The 24,292-nt window shown below is 45.9% G+C and overlaps 1 protein-coding gene across 1 annotated transcript in view; it reads left to right on the forward strand.

The window, feature by feature from the left end:
• LOC308378535 (receptor-type tyrosine-protein phosphatase mu-like) overlaps positions 1 to 24,292 on the forward strand; it is a 172,529-nt gene that overhangs the window by 37,335 nt on the left and 110,902 nt on the right. The window contains exon 2 of the mRNA XM_080855476.1: positions 2,402 to 2,524. Coding sequence (XP_080711602.1) covers positions 2,402 to 2,524 — 123 coding nt within the window. The remainder of the gene's footprint in view (positions 1 to 2,401; positions 2,525 to 24,292) is intronic.

The raw sequence follows: 24,292 nt of genomic DNA on the forward strand, positions 1-24,292 counted from the left end.
ATTGACCGTCTATTGGAGGTAACAGCCGCATTTGGGACGAGCTGCATCCCCATGTTGTTAATGTTTGATCAAATGGACAACGGCTGTGTGCTGCCAAAATGTTAGACATTTATCAATGTGTCATTAGGCCCAGTGGCTTTATCTGTGGCGTAACACTGATGATTCAACAAGAGCGTTCCACTATCACGGACAAACTCATATAGAGCCTGCAAAAAACCTTCTTCCTACAAGTGAATCTCCCTCTTCAAACACAGACTTTTGACACAGACCAATTTACACATGGGTCTGCTGAAAAGACTGTCTCTTGATAAAGAAAGATAGTTTTTTGAAATTCATCTCTCCTCTCTAAGCGCTCTCTCTCTCACAGGAGTGTTTTTGTTGGCCATTAAAAAAGCTCAGAGACTGAATCTCTTATGGGTCTCAAGTCTACCCCTCTCTCACTCCTTTCTCTCTGTTTTTGTCTATGTACCAGAGGAAAGTTGTATAAGAAAAAGCCCACGCATCCCTCTGGTTGAGAAATAATAAAGAAAGAAAGTGTGTTTACGTGCCCCGTGTTGAGATGCAATCATGTGCCGTGGTAATCTCAACCTCGGGAGTGGTGAGAGAAGTTGGCGTGATTTTGGGATAAACGTTCTGTGTAGCCTGGAACTGAGCCTGGGCTGAGCGATAAGGGAGAGTGGGAGGTGGGCGGAGGGGGCATTCTATCTCATCTCCTTACTCCCAGGTAATTATTAAAATGACATTACGAGGAGATCTCCCTTTGGACAAAAAGCAACCTCATGGTGTGTGTGTGTGTGTGTGTATGCATTAGAGAGAGAGTATTTGTGTCTTAGCTATATATGCAGATGTATATATCAGTTTGAGTGTGTGTGACTGCGTAAGTGTGTGCTCGTTTGTGTGTGTGTGTGTGTGTTTGTTTTTATGTGTGTATAGTCACTCCATCTGTTTCCTTAAACAGCGTTTTTGTCCCCATGTGGATTTTTAATGGCATCCAGCGGGTCGCACTAAATTGATTGTATCTTGTGCGAAGCAGGAGCCTAGAGAGGCAGATAGTGCTTAGCAAAAGAGCCATCACCACCGCTGTGGCGCACAGGACTAAACAAGCCACACACTGGCCTCTGCCTCATGTATCCTACACGTGCAACTGTGCTTGTATAAATAACCCTATGTGACCACCACAGTGTATGTATTTTATTTTAAGATAGCATAGGTTTGCATTACACAGTGTGATGCCATAATAAACACAATTACCCCCCCCCCCTCTGGTTGATTTTGTATCATATGTAGGTGTTAGTTATGCATTCTGTGTACGATTATTCAATCATGCATACGTTTAGACATAAGCTCTGGATAAAGCCTAAAGGGACAAAAAATAAACACATTTCATAATGAATAAGCATGAGCATAAGCTGTGTCTCTGAGTCTTAAAGTAACACTTTCAAAGACTGTCTTCATTTAAAGAGACTGGCTGATTGTGCTTTGTGATATTTGTCCTGAAATCAAATTCTGATCTTAGCTTTACCTCAGGTGGCGAAGAGAGAAGAAAAGAGCCCTGTCAAAATAATAAGACGAGTGCTAGATCCTCACTGTGCCATACTCACTGCCAGCGTGTATGAGATGACAGCTTTCTTCTCATACAAGTCAGCAAATGACATGCATCTATGAGTCATTGCATCCTAACCCTGACAAGGTATCAAAGCCTATTGTGTTGGTAAATATATAGCATTGTGCAAAAAAATTAGGCACATGTGAAAAAATGCTGTAATGTGAAATCAAATAACAGCATACAAAGTGCAGTAAACCAGAAAAAGATGCATGCCTCTGATCCCCTGTTCAATTCACAGAACCTCACGCTGCGCACTGAGCTCCATTCAAACTCTCTCTCTGCCCTTGTTCTTTGAATCAAATGGCTCCCTATAGCCGTCAAGTTGTGTATGCCACTCTTTAAAAAACAAAAATGTTGTGTAAGAGCACTCTTGGTCACATCAGAAGAACTCGAAAGCCTTGCGTTTTGTCAGAACGATTATAGTATAAAATGTGGAGGTTATCAGGTGATGGTGAAAAGCGATGAGGATGGTGGCACTGCTGATCAAGATGAGGCTCATTTTAGAGAATGACAGTTGAGTTTGCCTGGCTTGGGCAGTGTGGTGTTGGAGGAGTCCTGGAAGAAAACAGTAGCTTGTGTTTGTGGATTAAGTTAACAAGGCAATGTAATCTTAGCATTTAAGTTTGTGTAGTGGTGTGATGTGGTTGCTGAGGAATCACCATAGGGAGTAGTTTAATGTTAATGAAGAACATTACTTTGCGCTTTCTTTTCACCTTCAAAGTGTGTGTGTTGTTGTGTAACTGCTGCACAAGTTATTGCATACATTACATTTTAATTTTTTTTGTTGCATTACAGGTGACTGCAACTTCGAAAGACCCTACACATCGTGCGGCTACACTCAAGGCAAAGATGACGACTTTGATTGGGAACAAGGCAACACCAAGGAAAGACCCTCTTCAGACCCCTGGGTCCCTGCCGGTATGTGACTTGACACACTGCAAACATCGCAGACAACTTTAATCCATTGTGATATATCCATTTAGAATCATTATCCAGAATGTGTCTTCAGTGTGTAGGAACACTGATTCCAGTTTGCTCTGCAAAACTGTGGCAAGCTAATGCCAAGACAAAAAGCAAAGCAAAAGCTTTTACACATTACCACTTTATGTAGTTTTCATGAACATTTTCAAGATGGCCAACACGCCAGTGCAAACAGTTATCAAACCGTTGCTAAGGCAATTACAACACAACTGCTGAAATTCCTTGAGCCAAAATGGCCACCTTTTCATGTTTGCTCTCTCAGGAGAAAGCAACTGATTTATTCCCTGGTCCTCACTGGCCTGTATTGTCTGTCTTGACCCATTCTCTCATTACATTTCTTTTGTGGGGCATGTAATTCATTATCCTTCCTCAGACACAGACAGTGATTGTGGCTCCAGTGTTGATAAATGTTGTTGTGATAGTGACCGCCATGACCTCTTCTTGGCGGTCTCCTCTTGCCTTGTTACGTGGGCGTTGTTTAATGTGGGCAAAAGGGCAGTGCAATGCTCCTGACTAAGAATGAAGATCATTACCATGGTCTCTTATGTTCATGAATGTGTTATTCCATACATGAAGACACATTGGTTTAAAGGGAAGGACAAGTGGTATATTTTTAACCAATTGGTTCTCAATGCATAAATTGTATTATTGTAGTTGTAGATTGTGTCAGTTCATTCAATTTACTTGTCTGTATCATTGGCCTGAAATCCAAACTAAGGGAATGAGGCATATGGTAAAGCTTTGGATCACGTGGAGGGGCCATTTAGCAATTTGTTCTTTTATAATGACTATCTACATGAAATGCACTTTGCAGCACAGCTATTAAACTTTGTTCCTTTCGATTTGCTGGCCGTAGCTTTGCTCCTAAATGTTATGCGCAATCACGCATAACTGCCGTTTCGAGTAGCCCTCATCCGGCTATCAGTGACGGGGCTGGAATTAATTGCGGACACCCAACTAATTTCATCTTGCCTCAACCAGCACGTTCAATGGCCTCACTGAGAAATTACCTGACAATGGGAGCGGAGGGAGGAATGGAGGAGAAAAAAGAGGAGGTGTTTACTTTTTTACCCCAGAATTGATTTATGTCGCATCAGGGGGGAGGCCAGGGAAGGTTAAACCTTGGCTCACCGGAAGGGCACCGACCTACACGGCTGTGCGTCGCCTCTTGTTTAATGCGTTGTCTCTCCTGCATGCGCCCATGTCAGTCCCGTTGGAGCGAGACCTACATTTGCATCAGAATGGAATATTGCCTCAGTCTCCAGAGCGTAGTGATGAGTCGGAAAAGCTGTTTCTGTCTGATTGTGTGAATTGGGAGCAATTAGTCAAAAGCGCTTGCCCTGTCCTCTTTAAAAAAAAATCCTGCCATTACACGTCCTCTGACTCAATATCAAGCAATGATTTATGCCCCACATGATGGCTGCTCAGACCTTGCCCTGAATCAAAAAGCTCTTTGTTTCCCTCCATTAGATTGACGTTGACGATCTTTAAAGCCTGAGTTGGCTGGCTCGACTTGGAGCCGAGGCATTGTAATAGAAGTGGGTTTTTATTTTCCCGCTCTCCCATAATCGATACTTGCAGTCCCCCTTCTTAGCATCGACAGCATTTAAAAGACATTTTATCCCCTTTCACGCCTGTGCAGTAGGCAAAAGTATTTTCAATATGTATTCAATTTAGTCGGAGGTTAGCAGTTTGTTTTTTAACGGTGATGTGATGTGCTGAACTGTGCTGCTTTCAAGTCCTTTAGATTACGCCACCTGGCAGGTTCTCATCAAAGAAAAAAAAAAGAAAACAACAACCCTATTACCTCCCAGCCTGACCCCCACAAGAGCCTCCAGCGGAGCAGATGACATGATATTCCCTTGCCCTACCTCTGGCTTCATGTGATTAGCGCCCTGCCTGGAGACGACAACCACTGTTATACTCCTTTCACCGGGCATTAGCCCACTGATTACAGCCTAACCGCCAGCTTTATTATCAATCACATGACCCCAGCCTGGGAGTGCGGTAGAGGGAGGGGAGAGGCAGAGAGGGGAAGAGACCCTACTTGACGGGGGAAGACCCTCACACATACCTTCCTCTAAGTCTCCCTGAGGAAGAGTGTGGAACTGACATATGTTACAGTATGACTTTCTTTGTGACAGAATTAGTCCTTGAAGAATGGCTTCGATACGGTTATGCAGCTTGGGGGATTTTTTTTTTTTTGTCCCTTTCCCCTTTAATCTAACCGTGTGGTTTTCGGAGAATTCCAGACTCATTGAAGTGGAGTTCGGAGCAGGAGCTGGGTGAGGTCATCCCTCCAGTGCGCTCTGGCTCGGTGAATGGGTGGGTCTCATCACGTTGTGTCTGTATCAGATTACCGCAGTAGTCACACGCTGGAGCAAAGGGGGTGGGCTGGGGTGGGGTTGGGACGACGACTTCAAAGCATTCTCTGGCCTCTTGCATGTAAACAGGTGTAGACTCCTAGCTGCAAACCACTGGCACCTAACAGCCCAGACACCCACATCAGTAAATCTGTTTTCTCTTTATTCAACTAGCAAGATTGCGTTCTGATGCCCTTTGCCAGATCCATGGGCCAATCGGAGCTAATAGCGCTGTAAATCCACACCCTGTTCTTTCTCCATTAGCGGCCTGAGATTGACTGTGAGATGTTTGTAACAAGCCCGTAATGTCATCAAGAGGCCCGAGAGAGCCTTGAAGTTTCAGGAGCCTTTATTGTTCCTGGATGGTTAATTCAGTTTTGTACTTATTACGGTGTTCATGCCCACCATTAATCTTCAATGGAAGTTTGGCATTGCTGTTGATGGGAAGAAGAAAAAACAACAGTCTTCCATCTAAGTTAAATGTCTAGAGCCTAGCCTCCACTTCCTTCAGCCCTTCCTCGGGAGCGGGAGAGAAGTCCTTTCAGTTGAGGCAATGTGGGGACTCAGTGGAAAAAGCCATTCACTGTTAGTGGAATAGGGGGGACTCGAATGATCAAAGAACCCTATATTCATCGGATCTTCCCTTCAGTTGATAAATGAATTGGGTTTATTTGAATTGAGGAATCTCTCCTGAAAGGGATGTGTGTGTGTGTGTGTGTGTGTGTGTGTGTGTGTGTGTGTGTGTGTGTGTGTGTGTGTGTGTGTGTGTGTGTGTGTTAGTCTGTGTGTGTGTGTGTGTGTCTATGTTTGTGTGTGCATTTGCATCTTTGTGTGTGTGAGTGGGTCTTGTGACGCTGTTTGAAGACTAAGTGGGGAAGCAGGACGCATTCACGTTTCCTCTGTAACAGCTTCTTGTGCATTACCCGGACAACTATCATTTCACTGGGGAAAGCGTAACTCACTCCAAAATGTGATTATCAGTGCATTGAGTGTGTTTGCTTGCCACTCATCCATCAATGTCCAACGAGCTTCTCAGCAACCGAATCGCTTATGAACTCTTGGTAGAGTTGTCTCATAACTAATGGTGTGTATAGATTTTGTGAGTGTGTGTGTATATGTGTATATGTGGGAGAATGAGCAACTGGAACTGTGAATATGTAGATTTCAGATTGGGAGGACGTGTATAGTGTGCTTAAGGTTTGTGAGAGTAAGAATATATGACGTAAATGTTGTGTATAAGGAAGTGAGAGTTAGTATATATATAATGTATATATTTCCTTAAATATGTATCTGTGTGTGTGTGTGTGTGTGTATGTCCCTCCCTGAGTATATTTAAATCATTGGGCAAGTGTGAATATGAGAGCTTTTGAGTTGAGTGTCTAAGTGCATAATTCAGTCTCATGAAGTCACAAGAGAGAACAGCTCACACAGATCAAATGAGCAAAACTCGCCGTGGTGACTAACATGTTGTCCCAGCGTTGCATAATGCAATTAGCATTTCAGACAGTGCAGAGGTCAGAGTAAAAACCTGCTTTCTATGCTAATGCTGACTTTGCTGTCACATCTGATTGTACTAGAGCTACTTCCCCATAAACTCATGGGAAAAGTACCACATGACGGTCATTTTATTGTTTACTTAGCATTAGCCTTCTGACTGCTTTTAGATGTGTGTTCAGCGCTGAAGCAACGCTGGTGACCTTTGTTACTTCCGAAGCAGGCCTACTTGTTGTCTAGGGAATGGGGCGGACCTGAACTAAAACAAACAAGTGTGCAGCTGAACGCCTAAAATAAACCCACTACCTACCTAGCGAAAGGTATTTAGCAGTCGCTTCCTGATATGCACAGTTATTCTAGGTAAGTCTATCTTTACAGGAGGAAATGGCTAACATGACCTGGACTTATCGGTGATTTAGGGCCCCCAGAGACACCTGTCACTGTGTTGTGACACCGCGTACACATGCCTGTCACCGTCACCATGTTGTGCTGCGTGATCTAAAAGCAACCTTAGACCCAGCTGCTGCCACTTGCTCCGAGCACAGTACTAAAGCAATGACACAGCGCAGTCTGTGTGCCCCTTCACCGAGCGACCTTGCTCCAGTCCCAAAAACCTCAGGGAACCTGTTTGTTTTGCCACCCCAACACCTCCAGAAGCTCTGCCCGACCCCTGCCCCCCCACCACCACCTTTTTGCCTCCACCCACTCCTGCACCTCTGTCAGCACCAATATGATTGCAAGAGAGCACCTAATCCCACGAAAAACAATAATCTGTCTTCGAATACCGTTTTTTTTTCCATGACACATTGAAAAGAAGAGCCCCTTTCAGTGCAGGCTGCTTCAGTTTCTGGCATGCTTGTCACTGCGGAGGCTGTGGGGGGACTGTCAATAAACACACACCGCAAATGAATGTGGAACAGACTCACAGTCAAAGAATGTTTGCTTTCTTTCCAGGGCTTTTTGAAATAATATTATTTTCTTTGGTCGTACCCATGCACAGGGTTGCATTTCTTTTAGGTATTATGCTCCTCACTGAAAGCCCTGCTGTAGAGATGAAGACTTAAGGGGTTTTGTTTGGACAAAATCAAAATCCCATTATTAATTATATTTTATAGGTTAATCTGAGGTTAAAGAATTTAAAGCATTATTAAGGTTTACTACATTGATGTCAGTATCTGGTGGATAAAATGTAGTCATATTGTCTGGATCTTTTTGAGTGGTTTAAATGTAAGTGCCTCTGAACATCTTTACACTGAATTAAATTGGAGGCCTATGGAGTTACAAGACATCACCAGCACATTCACAAGCAGAAAAAAAGATGAGGAGAATAAATCTCTTTTCAAACGCTCCGACTCTGCAAATGCAGAATGATCTGCTTTGAATTCTGCTCTGAGCTTGTGGGATGCAATGCGTATCCGTCACACCAGCAGCCACAAACAGGAGCCGTGTCGAAGACGCTACGGTAGCATCGCGCGTCTCTCTCCTCTCCGCACACTCGATTCGCCCCGACTGTAAACATCACTTAATTCTCGCGGAAAGGGTGAAAGGCAGCCGCGAAAAACAGAAAAGCGGCCCTCTGGTACCTGGCCAGAAGACATGGCTCGTGCCAGAACCCCTGCACGCGTGCATGAATCGGAGGGCAATTGCGATACAGGCGGGCCCCTGCTGGGATCGCTCGGCTTATTAATATTTCAAAAAATGCCGTGTTATCAGGGCAAACACAGCTGCTCCAAAATAAATAAAGTCAAAGATGCGGTTCGTCTGCCGTACATGCTCTGTCTTTCATGTGGACCCTCGTGATAACGCGATGGCTTTTTCTGCGACTTTGTTGTCACACCGACCTTTTCAGTTTGTGTATGTGTGTTTGTGTGTGTGTTTTTGAGTGTGTGTGTGTGTGTGTGTGTGTGTGTGTGTGTGCGTTTGTGGAGTGAGTATGTTTCAATGTGTGCTTGTGCATCCAAGAACGTCTACTCAGAACGGATTGTATGTGTGCTCTAGAATAGTGGCAGGCCCCTGTTTGTACAAAAAGTGGTGGTATATGTTTAAAAATGTTTAAAAAATGGAGCCACAGGCAACTACTCTAGTGTGCTTTCATTGAGGTGCTTCGCTGAATATAAATTTAGATTCTCTGTATGAATTCTACACCTTGGCTTTGAGCAACCATGCAAAATCGGCACAAAGAGACGGAGTCTATTAGGAGACTTTGGAACCAAACGCTGGATCCTTGCCTTATTATTAATATGCATGGATAAATGGGCGCCCATCCTGCCTGCCAATGTTTTCAGGCAACAATCTGGCTTTGAGAACCTTAATTGGACTACACTGCACCACCAGAGAAGCTGCATCATAATTATCACTTAGCTATCACAAAGTACATCAGAGCGCCGTGCATCTGAAAACCACCTGTCTCAGCACTGCTTCCTGTGTCCCGTTCACAAATGCTTTTTTTTTATGTTCCACCTGCAAAAAATGGTGCTGGATCATTGCCACTCCTTTTGCCTCACTTAAGGATCCCAAACCCCCAACATCAACACCATATGGGCCATTCCCCTACCCTGCTGCTGCAGGCAGGCAGGGCCACCAGACATGCCCAGTGTCCTTATGACTTCAGCTGACCACCCTTTCGCCCCCCCAAATGTGCCTCCACCCCAGAGCCCCTCTAGGACGGGCCCTGGTGCCTGTTGCACCCTACACAGCCTGGGAGCAGCAGTTAATTGCTGGGACAATGTTTGTCGGGTCTCGCCGGTGGCCCTTGGCAAGGTTTCAGTGAGCATTATGCTGAGCAGGGAGATGGAAATAGAGATGTGAGGAGGGATGGAGGTCTGGGTGGTGGTGGATGCGGATGGTGGGGGACGACAATCTCCCTTTGGGGAGATGACACGATACTCATCTTGGGGGCTGTGGGGAGTAATTGGGAGCGGTGAGTGAATAAAGATGACTTTATTACATTACAGCGGGTCAAAGCACAGCCTGCGCCCGGCATTCATAAGAGCCGGCTGCTTTGTGGCTGTGTGTGTGTGTGTGTGTGTGTGTGTGTGTGTGTGTGTGTGTGTGTGTGTGTATTCGTGTCTGCCTGGAGAGCATTGTGTTGTTTAGCTGTTGCCCTGTCGCAAACAAAGTCAATATGTCTGAGCGCATTTCAGACATGGCCCCATGCAAATGCCTGTTTATGTTGTGTTGAGACACACTGAAGAGGAACAAACAGTGTGACCCCCACGGAAGCGAACCTGGGCTGAATACTGAGAGGCACATTTGGGGCATTTAAAAAGCCCGGGGCTCCTTTTAGCAGCAGCAACTTGTTTTTTCCCTTTTCAATCAAAATGTCCAAATCTTGCTCTGAAGGCATAAGAGCCAGACGTGCGTCATTTGACATTTCCATTCCACAAAGGCGTCCATGACTGGTCATCCACTGTGGTCCAGTGTGGCCATTATGAAAATGAAACATGTCAATTTGCAAGTCAGGAAGGCCTGTCTGAAGTAAGCTAATTTATATGTAGTCATTGTTCAACCAACCACTCAACTCATATGTGAGGCTCATTGAAGCTGCATCGATTGACTTCATAGGGGGCTGGTTTTGAAAGCTGATTGAAGTATGACGAAAAAAATGACTCAAATGCACGAAAAGCTTTAAATGGTGATTCATTATGTAAAACATGAAAATGTGTCACTGTTCAAGCCAAGGACATTGCCGGACATGTGGTTATATCCGTTTGGGTGTGTGTGTTTGTGTTTGTGTGTGTGTGGGTCTTATGTGTGTGTGCACATTTGTGTGTGTGAGTGTTTACCCCCATTGCCCCAGTCTGATTTCATGCTTGGTTCACTGACGTGACTGGAACCGAGTTGAATGTATAAGCTTATGCCCCAGTGCTTTTATATCGCAGCTGGAACCTGTGCTGGGCTTTGTATCAATCCACACACCCCCCCCCCCCCCCCCCCCCCCCCCAACACTCAATACCCCCTCCCTCCGCCCAACACTGAGAGACTGGAGCTTGTTCCAACACTTGTTTCAACACTTGTTCCTCTCCTCCAACAACTTCCATACTCTTTAGCCGATGATGAACCATGTGTTTTTTTCTTTCTTTCTCCCATTCAAGTGTCTGATGCCTTTTTGATCTATTCACTCAGTCTAATTGGATTTGTGCATTTCAATCTAAGATAGATTTTATTGAACCGCAGCACTTGGTACTTGGTAGTCTTCTTTTTTTTTTGGGGACGGCAACAGGCCCTCGCTGAGTGTTTATAATTGACTCTTGCTCTAGTGGGGTTGCAGAGTGCTTCGGAGAAAGAGAGGGAGGGGGACGCATTGTACAATTTAGTTCCCAAAAAGCAAATAGCAATGGCAAGCTCTGTTTGTTTTCTGTTCTCTTTCTCTTTCTCTTTCTCTCTCTCTCTCTCTCTCTCTCTCTCTTTGGCTCAATCTTTCTCTCTACTAATGGGAGTGTTTTGCTTTCAGCTTAAAATTAACCAATCTATCCTTGGGGCACTGCAGCACTCACAGTATCATTTTGCTGTTGGTGCACAACATTAAAAATCTATTTGTGTGGATGGGAATGTGTTGGGCGCTGGACGGCGAGGAAACCGAGGTTAATTTTCCATGTCAAGAGGACGTTATCAGCGAAGACACATGACTGGGAGAGAGGGAGAGAGAGAGCCCACCCCCCACCCCCAACACACACACACTCCCCTGTCACGTCACGTAACGTCACGCCAGCCCTTTGAAAAGTGCCTGTCTGTCAGGGGGCAGGAGATTAATACACACAGTTGCCACGGGGACGGCCTTTGATTACAAAGCCACCTATCAGCGCGCACATGGCAGTAATTAAAACCCAGCCCACTAATTCCACACAAACAAACAGTGATAATGCGATGAAGCAGCCGGTGGGGACCCCAACCCCCCCCCCACATGCTCATACCCACACCACACCATCCCCACCCCCCCTCCATCCCCAATCATCCCCTGCCGAGGCCTGCTGCTTCCTAGCGTCTACAAGTTCATTACCACACTTTTTCAGTGTGGAGAACTTGCCTGTGTCTGTGCGTGTGTCTGTGCTTGTGTGATTGAGCGAGTGTGTATATGCGTGTGGTACTTGACAGCCTAGAATCTAGCTGATTTGTGTGTGTGTGTGTGTGTGTGTGTGTGTGTGTGTGTGTGTGTGTGTGTGTGTGTGTGTGTGTGTGTGTGTGTGTGTTTGTGTTTGTGCGGTAGTTGCCAGCCGAGAATCTGGTTCTGACTTAGTTCCCCACAGTTTTTGAAAGTCACCCCTCTCCTCTCCTCTCCTCTCCTCTCCTCCTCCTCTGGTCTGAGTCGGTCTGCTCTGCCATGCCGCTCATGATCTCCACGCCCCCGTATTGCGAGGGGAGACCCTGAGATGGGACCCGGAGGTGATAGCACCACCCCCGTCTCTGCTAATAAACTGAAGGGAAAGCTCTCCCCAGTGACCAAGTGCAGCACAACACAAAAGCAGCAATCAGCAGTTGTTCTTGTACCTGAGCCTCCGTCAGGACCTTTTCTCTCTCTCTCTCTTTCTTACTCTGTCTCACTCTCTTTCTCTCTCTCTCTCCCTCCCTCTCTCTATCTCTCTCTCTCTCTCCCTCTCTCTCTCTGTCAGCACAGGGAGTGTAATTTGGGATTTGGAAAGGTGGGTCAGTGTTGTGATTTGATCTGGGCCTTGGGGTGGTTGGACGTGCCACACGGGGGAGGGGGCAGAGTTTGGAGCACGGTGGACCAAGAAGAAAGGGAAGGAGAGAAAAGTGTGTACACATACAGATTCACACACACACATGCACACACAGACACGTGGCCGCTGATCTGGCTCAGTGACCTTGCGGTCATATGATTCAGTGGTCTGCAGATTCTTTTTTCAGAGTTTTTCTATCATTGGGGGCTGCAGCTGTGTGTGTGTGTGTGTGTGTGTGTGTGTGTGTGTGTGTGGTGTGTGTTTGTGTGTGTGTGGCCCACTACATTGACCTGTGTTGGAACAGGGGAGCCTTTCTTTGGAAGCATGCAGAAGCAGGAGAAGCACATGTACCGGTAAACACCAGTGGTGTTTATGATGTCAGGCAGGAGTCACAGGGGAGGCGATCGGTTTAATGAAATAGCGACGTTTTTCCCTTTCCAGGCCGTGACACTTTGTGAGTGTGGACAAATCCATGGCTATGGGGTAGGGGTGGAGAGAAACACCTGCTCAGTCTCTTAAGGCCAGCTCACATACAGTACAAACGTACATCAAACGAGGACAAAGCCATTTTGGAAAATTTGCAGAAAGGGCAGTTTGTTCAGTGTAAGCTAGTTTAAACATGTGCAGATGGTCAGAGTTTGAGTGGAATTTGATTTGTTTGTCTTGTTGGTCTTTTACGAAAGCAAAGCACAACCCAGGCATTTTTTTGTGTCCTGTATCAAGTCAGAAGTCATCAAAGGGCACCAGCTGTTTACATTTGCCCATTTTAAGTTGCTGGATCCAAACGATTATTTCTGTCCTCGGCCAAAAAGGCATGGAAAATAGAGTGCATTACTCTCTCCAAATCGACCCGTTGCCTCTTAATATTAAACCCACACGGGATGATTGCATCTGAAAAAAAAAGAAAGAAAAGAAAATCAGGGACTTCTCCGTTTCCCAAAAGTGTTTCGACCGGGCGTGTTAGCGGGGCTTGTGAGCAGCATAAAATTTGTCTGATTTTCCAGTTGCTGCGTCCAGTGGAGCCCCCTCTGATGGCCAAATGGAGCTTGCCAGCGGTGGGCTGTTCAATTTCACCCACGCGTTCGCCAGCTCCCGGAGAATTACAGCCTGAAACGATGCACTCGACGGGAGCAGAATGAAGCTCAGCTCGGTGCTCGGGGGTGTTCACTCGACTTCACTCTCGCCCACCGCATTAATTAAAATATCAATTTGTGGCCCCTGTGTCAATTTACGGCTTATTCGTGGCTATCTCCGAGCCCAGCTTCCCTGAGTCGCGGCTCTGCCCGAAACAAGCCTACAGGCTAGCAGTTCATTTGGCGCAGCGCATTACGTCTTAATGTGCATCTCTTCTGCTTCTGTGTGTTTGGAGGAGGTGTTTGCGGAGAGGGAGGGAGAGAGCGAAGGAGTGGGGGGAGGGTGGTGTGTGTTGTGCGGGGTGTAACAGTGGCGAGGCTGACACCAGCCTCTTTTTTAGCTGTGATTTGTTGCTGGGTCATGTCTCATAAATCTGTGTGCCCCAGTCATCAGACGCAGAGGGGAAGCTGAGGTTGGCTGGGGGTGGGCGTGAGTGCGGAGGCCATTGGGTTAGTTGGAGAGGGGGTTTGTGGTGGTGGTATATGCTCCAAAGATGGGATAGGTTTAAATCTATCACAAAGGCAAAACCACCACCCCCCACCTTCCAGAAAATAAATCACTTCCATTTGAATGTGATCTCTTGACACCCTGCAGCCATTCAGGTAATGTGACTACATGTCATCAACAACCATTCAGAGAGAGAAAGTGATTGTGTGGCCTGTGTGGTGGTGCTTCACTGAAGGCAGCCTCGCACTCGTTATTAATATTCCAAGGTTGATCTCCCTGTAATTATTGTATAGAAGAGCCACAGAACACCTGATGGGATCCAAGTGTGAGTGACTCTCCTCATCTGCTGCTCTCCTTTGTGGGCCGCAAATAACTTGAGGCAATTATTTCTGATCAGTTTGAAGAGAGTCAAACTGTTTTAATGGCAGTAACCGCGGCCGGTAACGGGAGCCTTTCATCGGCGTTGGCGTAACGAGACAGAAACTCCAGACGGGCCTGTCACTACATCTGGCCTCCACCGTCTCAAGACTACAGCCCAGATCCAAACAGCAGCACAATTACCACCCCTAATTTCTACTTCAGCACTTGAGACAAAGATGGGTGGAGGGTAGAGGGTTGAAAGTAAGTCCTTGGGAGGGGGGTGGGAGAGAGAGAGGGAGCATCAGCACTCTGTATTCGTGTGTCAAAAGACAGAACTGTGACTCCCGGGCGGCGCAGAACAGCTCATTATCGTGAGGCTAAATTGAACAAATCAAAGAATTGCCAGCAGATGAAAGGAACAGGACTTTCATTTAGTCGGCTCTCCCTCCAATCCAACCCCCCCCCCAGCCCCCCCCCCCCCCCCCCCCTCTGTCACAGTTCTGGCAAGGTCTGTGTGTGTAAGATAAAAAGATAGAGAAAGAGTATGTAGGTGATCTTTTTCACATCTGCATGATAATAAGTTTGAATATGTTTTAATTTGTATATGAGAGTGAAGAATAAAGATAGAGAAGAAATATCAGGATGCATGCCTTAGCACAGTCAGTTGTGCACTTTATGAGTTTGCGTAGTCTGTTTGTGAGTGTGTGTGTAGAGAAAGAAAGTGAGGGCATCAGTGTGTGAATATCCAGTTGCATATCCAGTAGAAAAAGAGTCATGCGTTAAGGCATAAGCCTCTGACAGTGCCGGACTGATCCACTTAGTTCATGCCAGAGGCGAGGAGATGGCCGCCTCGCCTCGAAAGGACGTCAGAAATCAAATCAGAATTTTTTTCTCTAAATCGAATCAGTCCAAAAATGCTGAGATCTCCCATAGGGTGGGTCGGAGAGAGACGATGAAGGTGAAAACAAGCGAAGAGAAGAGAGGAATGCGAAGAGGAGGAAGAAAGCCCCCCCCCCCTCCCTCCACCCTTGTGCAGTCCTGGCCCTCAAACCCTTGGCGAGCGAGAACGTAAGCCAAGAGGTGAGGACATGGCGCTTTTAGAGGATTAAGACTAAATGGAAGTGTTCGCTGATTGATTCCAGACACTTGGGATGCTTTAAGTGATGGGCAGAGGCTCCTTGGTTGCCAGATCTTCCTCACAGAGGAGGTCCTGCAAACTTCCTGACCACAGAGCGCTTAAGTGAAAATGATACCCAATGGACATCAGAGGCACTTTCCGGATACTTGGATTGATTGCGAGCAAATTAAAGTGGAAAGAATCAAATCAGTTAACTTGTGAGAAAGAAAAAAAACAGTGTTAATTTATTACCCTCGGTTGTTTAGGGTAATGTGCAGCTAAATGACAATGAAAGAAAGGGCATGATTTTATCAGAAGGCTTTGAAATGAGACCCTATCATTGTCCCATCAGCGGGAGATAACATGCCTGAAATAGCTCAGATCTGCCCTGATAGTGATGTGACCTGGATCCTCAGGAGCAGTGATCGCAGCAGAGCCTTTGAAAAAACCAAACACCTCAGGCCTCTTTAAGCTATGCAATACTCAGCACACTGCAGGCCATGAGGAGGGCTTTAGTGTAAACAGAATTTGGGAGTTGGAGACGACTCACCAATGTTATCCGATCGCTGCATATCCTAAGGGGATGTGTGATACACACTATTGTCTTTTGCAAGCCCTCCACCTCCCCCTCTGGTTTATTTTTTAAACTGAAGCAAGCAGTTGGCCTTACAGGAAGCAGATGGTGTGTTTTAGAATGGTGATGGAGAAGCAGTCACAATCCACGGAAACCATTAGCACTGAGACAAAGGAGCTGCTAGACCTGTGGGGCACCTGGACAAGGAGTTGCGTCAGAAAGCCCACACTGCTGCTGTAAATAATTACACACTGGTGTGCTTCACTCACAGGCACTGACGAGCTGCTCAGAGACAATAGAGTAAATTACCTTTATTTTTGTCTCTTTTGTTTGATTTCCATGAAAAAGCAGGCTAGGTAGTCTTGGTTGTACTTGGTTGTTCACGGAAGGCAGCCCAAACGCTGAACAGTTTCAGTTAGAATCTCAAAGTGCTTCCTGTTTCATCAGTGTTCAAAATACCCCAGAGGGAATGTTGTAATATTTAAAGTTATTTCATCGAAGGTAGATATAACGCGCGCTCTTTCAGGAAGTGGAAAAAGCTTTTAGAAGATATGGTATGATATTTAAACTTGTGTTGATAAAAAATGGAAGAATTTGTCACCATGAAGAAAGTCTTGCATCAGCTGGGAAGCGGGATAGGGTGAGTGACAGCTTCATGAAAGCTCAAGACCTGTGCTCAGCGAAGAGGTAGATTCGCTCGAACCTCAAGGACCGGGACACCTGCGGAAACGTTATATTTCCACCTCGTTAAAATTTAAACGGGATTAAAAGAGGAAAGAAAGTACTATGGGGGAAACTGCACTTTAGAGAGGATTGTCATTACTGTCAATTTGAGATGGTGGACTCGTCCGCGACCTCTATGTGAATTTTATTAGCTGACGAGAGCGTGTGGAGCCTTCTTTTTTTTTCTGCACCCGTGGAACCTATGAGGGTTCATACACACACACACACACACACACACACACACACACACACACACACACACACACACACACACACACACACACACACACACACACACACACACACACACACACACACACACGCACACACAGAGTCAGATTGGGGTGTGTGTAAAGAGCAGCCCCTCATGCCGATACCCTCGATAATGATTTCAAAGTTCAGGACCTGAGAGTGGTGGGCATAATGAGTGCCGTGGTCATTACTGCAAATTACATCCTGCGCCGCTTCAACCCCCTGAAATGCCTCCTACCCCGGCACTTTGATTAGCACCGGCCACTCAGCGCGGGTCTCTCTCTCTGAACCAACCCGGTTGATACATCATTTGTATAATGTCACCAACCCCCCCCTCCACAGCCCCCCCCTCATCCACCCACTCTCAACTCTCAGTAATGTGCCCGTACCTGGTGGAATATATGAGAATTAATAGGGACGGCTTACGAGCTAAAAGGGTTCCCTGCACAACAAATGGATGAAATTTGCATGTGATGCGCTCTTGTTGAATGTCGTCTGAGGAAGAGCACATCAGAGCTGAAATGAATAAAGACAGTCAGAGATTAGCAATAATGAAATAAAATGGCCTGATGCGCCTTGTCAGAATTGGCACGCTTCTATGCCTGAATGCAGGAGGCCAACAGTTCACTGGCAGAAGGGACCAAGCTAAGTACTCCGTAAATCAATCACAGCTCACTGAGCGATCGTCATTAGATATCAAGGTGTTAAACATGGTGCCATGCTATCATTTCATGTTGGAAGTGTTTTTTTTTTTGTCAACCATTTTATACAGTTCACTAAAAGGAACTGTAACAAATGCCTCATTACTTAATTTGTTTGGTCGTAGCTATCTTTAAAAAAAAATAAAAATTATAATGAACTTAATTATCGAACAGCTCCTAATTTTAAACCCAACTTCTGCTGTTTTTCACACTGCCCTTACAGACACATAAATGGTGGCTCACAGCAGACCTTGCCCCACTTGTGAAGAAAAAATCTTATTAACCCTTTTTGCTAGACCTTATCATTTCAAATAAAAAACAAGAAATGCTTTCCTGAGTTCCTGTACCACAAAGCATGCAGGAAATGTCCTCAGACAGCACTTCAGACCGATTGTGTCCAATCAGAATGTCTCCCTCCCTATCGCACTTTCCTTCCGTCAATCCAGACTTATTTTTAAAAGCCCTGTCTGTTTGGTGCCATTGTGTTGGGGAGATGGCTGCTAGTCATACTAATCAAAGGGTAGGAGTACCATCTCAGCTTCTTGTCGCTGCCTTTTTTCCATTTAGACTCACTAATGCAATTGAAAGGGCTCTGCGGTCATGATTTCTTTTTTTTGTGTGTGTGGAAAAAGGAACAAGTAATGTCCTGCAATTCTATTTTCCGCAAAGCGCATGTTTCGTCTTGGACACTGCAGGCAGATAACTTGATCCCAAATAAGCCGTGTCTGTAAATGGGTCCCGGGCAAGGTCCTGGCTGGCACTGCAAATGGGAGCTGGCATCTCCACAGGACAGCTAAGCGACCGCCTCCTCACTCCCCCTCCCCCTCTCTCCCTCCCTCTTCCTCTCTCTCTCTCTCTCTCTCTCTCTCGCTCCTTCCCCCCCACTGGTCAATGCCCTATCCCCACAGGTGCTCTAGTAAGAAATGGCCACCTGCCAGGCCTGGAGAACAATCCCAGAATTCCACAGGGGTGCTTCCATAAAGGGTGCTCTGGGGCAGTCGCAGCTGTGGGCCAAGGGGTGAATATGCTCCGCCCTCAGGTCTGGCAAGAGATGTGATTGGTTAAACAGCATCCAATAAGAAGATGAGGGTGTGTTTATCTCCCAATCACTGGACAGATAGAGTTTGCCTGACAGTATAGTTTTTTGCCAAAAAGTTGAGCCAGTTGATGTCTATGAGGACCTGTAAACTAATTAAGAGCCATTTTGATACTGGGTTAGAAAGCATCTTAATGCATACTAAATGTAAGTAATTATGCTAGTGAGAGTAGTCAGTGGAGCCTAGCGCTTTTATGTGCCCTGTTTTGATTCTGAGCAGGAAATGTGTTTACTGCTTGGCCTCTGGCCGGGCGTGACTGGCAGGACTGGTGTCGATTTCCTCCCCACTCCTTCGTCCAGAAGCCACTAAAGGTCAGCACGTCTGAACGTCTGACGGGGAAAGTTGGCCCGCAACAGACGGAGCGCACTGTAGCCTCTGCTCCTCACGCTGTTTACCTCAGAGTTTCTATTGAAATTGGTCTCGGCTCAATTACTCGTTTCTTCCTATAGGCAAACAGAGCACCCCCACCACCACCACCCCCCCCCTCCCCAACCTCCTCCTCCCCCTTCCCCTCAGTCCACAACCCATCCCAGCTGGTTGTCTCGGGCACGCTAGCAATTCATCAGCGGGTCTTTCAGGAGATCCCATTTCCAATAAGCCCAACTTAAATTTACAAAGTGCTTTGCATGTGAAGGTTAATCGATACTCGTAAGTGAGAAACGCATCCGCATTACAACAGTGTCGGGCCGAGTCGAGGCAGCTCCTGAGAGGGCTCCAGCTCGGAATCATTAATCTGGGTGCAGTGAAACAGGAGGGAGAACACCCATCTAATTCTAAACAAATATGTTCATCAACAGAGCCCCAGGGAGAGGAACAAATGGCATTGCCTGTGCTGTGAATGTGCAAGGTTTTAGCTCTGAATCAGTTCTTGCGAAGTTGTCAAATGCCAAACCCTGTTCAACTCTAATTTTGAAATCTTTTAAAAGTGTCATATATTCAAAATGTGTGTTCATCAAAATTAATATAGAAATGTAAATGTATGTGTATGTGTATGTGTGTGTGTGTGTGTGTGTGTGTGTGTGTGTGTGTGTGTGTGTGTGTGTGTGTGTGTATACGTATATATGTAGACTACATGTGTATATATTTACACGTAAGATGTATTGCATTGACTCTGTGCTGGTGGTTTTGGTGTGTGAACTTAATTGCTCTGAGTTTGACGCGAGGTCTGAAGTGAGCTGAGTAGTCATAGATGAGTGGCTGAGTGCAGTTTAATTTGATTCCAGTCATAGCCAATGCCATTTCCCCCTCCAAACAGAGGGAAGCCTATATCCAGTGGTTAGGCTCGAGCCGGCGAAAACAAGGCCTCTTTTCTTCTACTGTATGGCCTCCAATGGAAGCAAGCCCCCTCAGTTTGAAAGAGCTGTTCTGCAGCTGCAGTCTCTCTCTCTCTCTCTCTCCCTCTCCCTCTCTCTCTTTCTCTCTCTCTCTTTCTCTCTAGCTGCCCTATTCTCTTGATGGCTCACTTCTTCGACATAAAACAACTTTTTGTCCTCTCCTTCTCTCTCTCTCTCTCCCTCTCTCTCTCTGTCTCTCTCTATCTCTCCCTGGTGTTGTTGGTGATGCCATACAAAATAACCACAATTGCGCAATGGTCACAGTCTCTTTAATCCCCCCTGTTCATCTTTCTCCTGCAAAAAAAAGAGGCATTGATCTGTGTGTTAAGCATGCGTGTAAGCATGCGTCTCCAACGAAGTAGAAGAATCTCATTAGCAACATGGCCTGGCTCCTAGGGAGATGTTTACATGGTATAAAGGGGGCCACTGGCTCCGAACCAAGACGCTGTTGTGGCCGGGGTGGCGGTCGCGCCACGTCTCCCTTGCACTTTTTTCTGCTCAAACAACCATGAGTGCGTGTTTAACCTCTTAAATCATGTATGCACCTGCAATATTTAGGCGGGCTGGTGAACTGGGCGGCATGGTTTGCACCCAGCAGTATGCTTTTGCATAATGCCACTTTAAACATGTATTGAGCCGGCATCTTCCATTAAGTCGGCATTAAAGCTGGTGTGGTGGTGCTCGCGTTCGGCTTGCCTCTCAAGACACGACAGCGACACTGCACTTAACCTGGGAAGTAGCCCTGATGAGGGTATTTTCTCCAGGGCAAGACTCTTAGAAAATCATCTCCCCCCTCCCTCTCTCATCTCTCTCTCCCTCGTCCATCTCTCTCTCCCTCTCTCATTTCTCTCTCTCACGCTCTCCCTCTCTCTTTCTCAGTCTCTCTCTCTCTCTATCCCTCTTTTCCTCTACCCGTCTTGTCACCAAAACTCACTCAAGTGTGAAAAGCAATGGCCCTGCAGGGTGACTGCTTGATCATTAGAAATGCATGTGTCCAATCTGTTTTTTAATGAATTGGATTGAGGGAGAACTACCATCTTAAGCCCCTCCGTCATGGTCGATACCTGACACAATATACGAGTTGGAAATAGCATTCACACATCAGTCTGTTCATTTTTTTTTTTTTCTCTTTGGCTTTTTTTCTTCTTCTCAAAACAGCGAATAATGCAAGCCATTTAGAAAGTGGTTTGTTTGATTGCGAAGCAGTGCCCTTTATGGAAATGCACAAGCCAACCCCCCAGTCGCTTTTAAAGGCACCCAGGTCTTAATTGGCCCCCGAACGCTGCATTGTTGAGGAGAAAAACATTTTTCAAGCTGAGTGCATTATAGATGGCACTAAAACAATCCCATTATAATATGCTTTTTAAATAGTTTGCAAATGACTTGGCCGCGGCGCAGATGCATTTTGTGGTCGCATTAAGCTCAGGATAATGGTGAGGTGCTGTGTGTGTTTCAGTGTGTGTGTGTGTGTGTGTGTGTGTGTGTGTGTGTGTGTGTGTGGCGGGGGGGGGGGGGGGGGGGGAGGTTGGATATCTGGCTGTTAGGTTACTTGTCATCTAGGAGATAAGTGCTCAGAGGGGGGAATCTTACCTAATAATTTATTTTTTGCATAATGAAAAGCCAAGAGTCAAGCAGTCTGTTTAGTGTTTATCTCCAAAGTGAGATTCAGTTAAAATGGCTGCTCCAGCACGTACCCACAGGCGAAGGGGGCAGTGGATAGCTGGAGTTTGATAGCCGTGAATCATCCTCTTCCATTGAAATACACTGATGGAGCAAACCGCACCTGCAGGACTGCTGTCATCGCATGGCTCCCGTGTGTAGATAAATGAAAGCACTCCAAACAGAGGAGCCAAGTGGACCTGGGGCCTATGAAACCAAGTGATATGGCTGTTCAGAGCATGTGAAGTTCATCCGCCCTCCAGGTGTAATGTAATGTTGCTGTCACTTTCCAAGCGCCCTTCTCCCTCTCAGGGCATCTTACACTGATAACACATTACGGATCCAGTGGCCACTTTGCTGAAACATCCCTTTCTTCTCTTACCCACTGTCTTAAACTGAAAGGAGCAGCTATCCACGTCCATGAAGCTTCGTAAGTCCTCAACATAAGCAGCTTCTGAAGCCACATCCACTGATCTTCTGTTGACTGTTTTCAGAAAAGCTTGTTGACACGCAGATGCGGCCCTAATGACTGGTTGTTTAGCCGGTGGACCTGTGATCAGGGGCCCATGGAGGGGAGGGAGGGGGCGAGCCGGCCTGCCTGCCTGCCAGGGCTGCGTGTATCATTGTCACTGCTTTCCTCCTGGCACCCTCTCATTTCAGCATTTGACATGGAGTTAGGCCCCACTGTTATTACAACATGCCTCGAGAGTCTCTCTCTCTCTCTTTCTCTCTCTCTCTCTCTCTCTTTCTCTCTGTCTCTCTCTCTCTCCTTCTTTCCTTCCCTCTTTCTATAGTCTCTTAGCGGCGGCAGAAGCACCTCATAACAGCAGCCTGCAGACAACCAAGGGTAAATGCCTGGGTGTCATTGACTGTACGTGGAGAACAAATGACGCGTTGAGAGAATCAGGGTTGTGTGACAGAATACTTGTGGCAGACAAATCACCAACAGATTGCTCGGTGCATTTCAAGGTTAGAAAAGGGGTTTTGTTAGTATAATGAGGTACCAAAATGGCACATGCCAGGTGTGTAATGTGCTTGCGATGCCAAGTCCATTATTCGGGCTACAGCGGTAATTGCCTTTTTAGACAGCCAAGCTTTTTTGTTGTTGTTGTTGTTGTTGTTTTTTGTGCATTCCTTGCATGTGTCGGATGATGTCCCTTTTGCAGTGGATGCAACCTCATAAGGAAATCTGATGCTGTTCTGGATAACGTTACTCACACTGGCGTTATTAGCCTCTTGTGACCACTTAAGTTCACTGCAGTGGGGTCGAGGGGTAAACATATGTCTGATGTCATTTAAGACAGAAGTATTGGTGGAATGTTATGGAGTGTATGGAGCAGCTAGTAGTCGTCTGGACTAAGGCAAAGGAGATTTAGCCATGTTTTTAACCAGCTTTGTTAGCTAAACTGATGCTGGGACTTGCACTGAATTGGACCACATGGCTTTGAACCTTCCAAATAATCTGCTAAATTATGCATTGGAATTTTGCCAGTTTAGAGGCTGGCCTTTTTGAGATAAGCAACTAATTGAAGTATATTATGTGTACACAGCTCGAAGGTAAAGGAATTTTCAAAGGCTTTTGAAATTAAAGCAATCAGGACACCTTACGAAAGCCAAGCAATCTGTCGGCTTTGAACCAGCAGGCACACAGTAACAGTAACACATCACTGGGTATCGATCTCGTTCATCTGGACTGTCTCTGAAACTCATTTAGCTCATTATAACTCATAATGCTGTATATGTAGTGAACAGCGTTGTGATCAGTTCTGTCTGCACCAATATATATGCTGAAGTGCACCAGTTCATGGCATCCTGTGTGTGAAAATCACTTTTCAGTAGAGTACACTTCACTGCCAGCTTTACCTGCATAACTTACTGTATATGTAATAAAACACTGAACTTCAAACTTGAAAAGCAGAAGCAAAACTAGGGAATGAAACTCGAGGCAAAATCACACAGTCACCTGAACTGAATGTAGAATTGCACTTTAATGCCCAAAGTTGTTGAGTAGTCCCACTGCACTGACCTTGACCAATATCCTCACCAGAGCAACTAAAGCACCAGCAGCACAACTCCAGCAGTACCTATGAAAGGCAAATGGCAAGATTGTGCATCACCTATGTTTTTACATTCCTTTTTTCCCCTTCTTTCTTTCTTTTTCTTTCTTCCTTTTTTTTGGATGTAAGTTTGACAGCTCCAAAAAGGAAAACAAATATCAAAGGGAATTTGGAGATAAAGAGTGACATGAAAGAGAAGAGAAATCCCTTGGATGTGATCCTTTGTGTGTTTTGTTAAAAAAAAAATTGAACAACACATATGGTGCTCTCTTCTTTTATATATATATATATGTCCCCCCTCTATGAATAGATATTCAAAAGCTAAAGATGGAGGCATATTCAACAGATTTTCACAGTACAAGTAGAGGTAGACATCAAACTGAAGGAAACTGTTCCATATGCTGATAAGCGATAGGAACTAAAAGCACATTAGAAAAGCGTCTCGGCTCAAAGTGAGTTTAACTTAAATACTCATGCCGGCAGCTTGTGATATGAGTGTAGTCCTGAGCAGTGGAAAAAAGGAGCAGATTTTGTATCTCCCTCTGGGATCAGGTCTTTTGGTACCAATAACAAAGCTGCCAGGAGAGGATGAATTGCAGCGTGCAGTAGCCACCTCTCTAGGTGCAGTATCTGCAGCAGCCTCTTGATTTATTTGATGGTCCCCCTAAACGCTTTCTGCACTGAAGTCAAACACGCTTCTGCTGGGCTCCAAACA

This window comes from Sprattus sprattus, assembly GCF_963457725.1.
Source record: "Sprattus sprattus genome assembly, chromosome: 17".
Classification (NCBI taxonomy): Eukaryota; Metazoa; Chordata; class Actinopteri; order Clupeiformes; family Clupeidae; genus Sprattus; species Sprattus sprattus.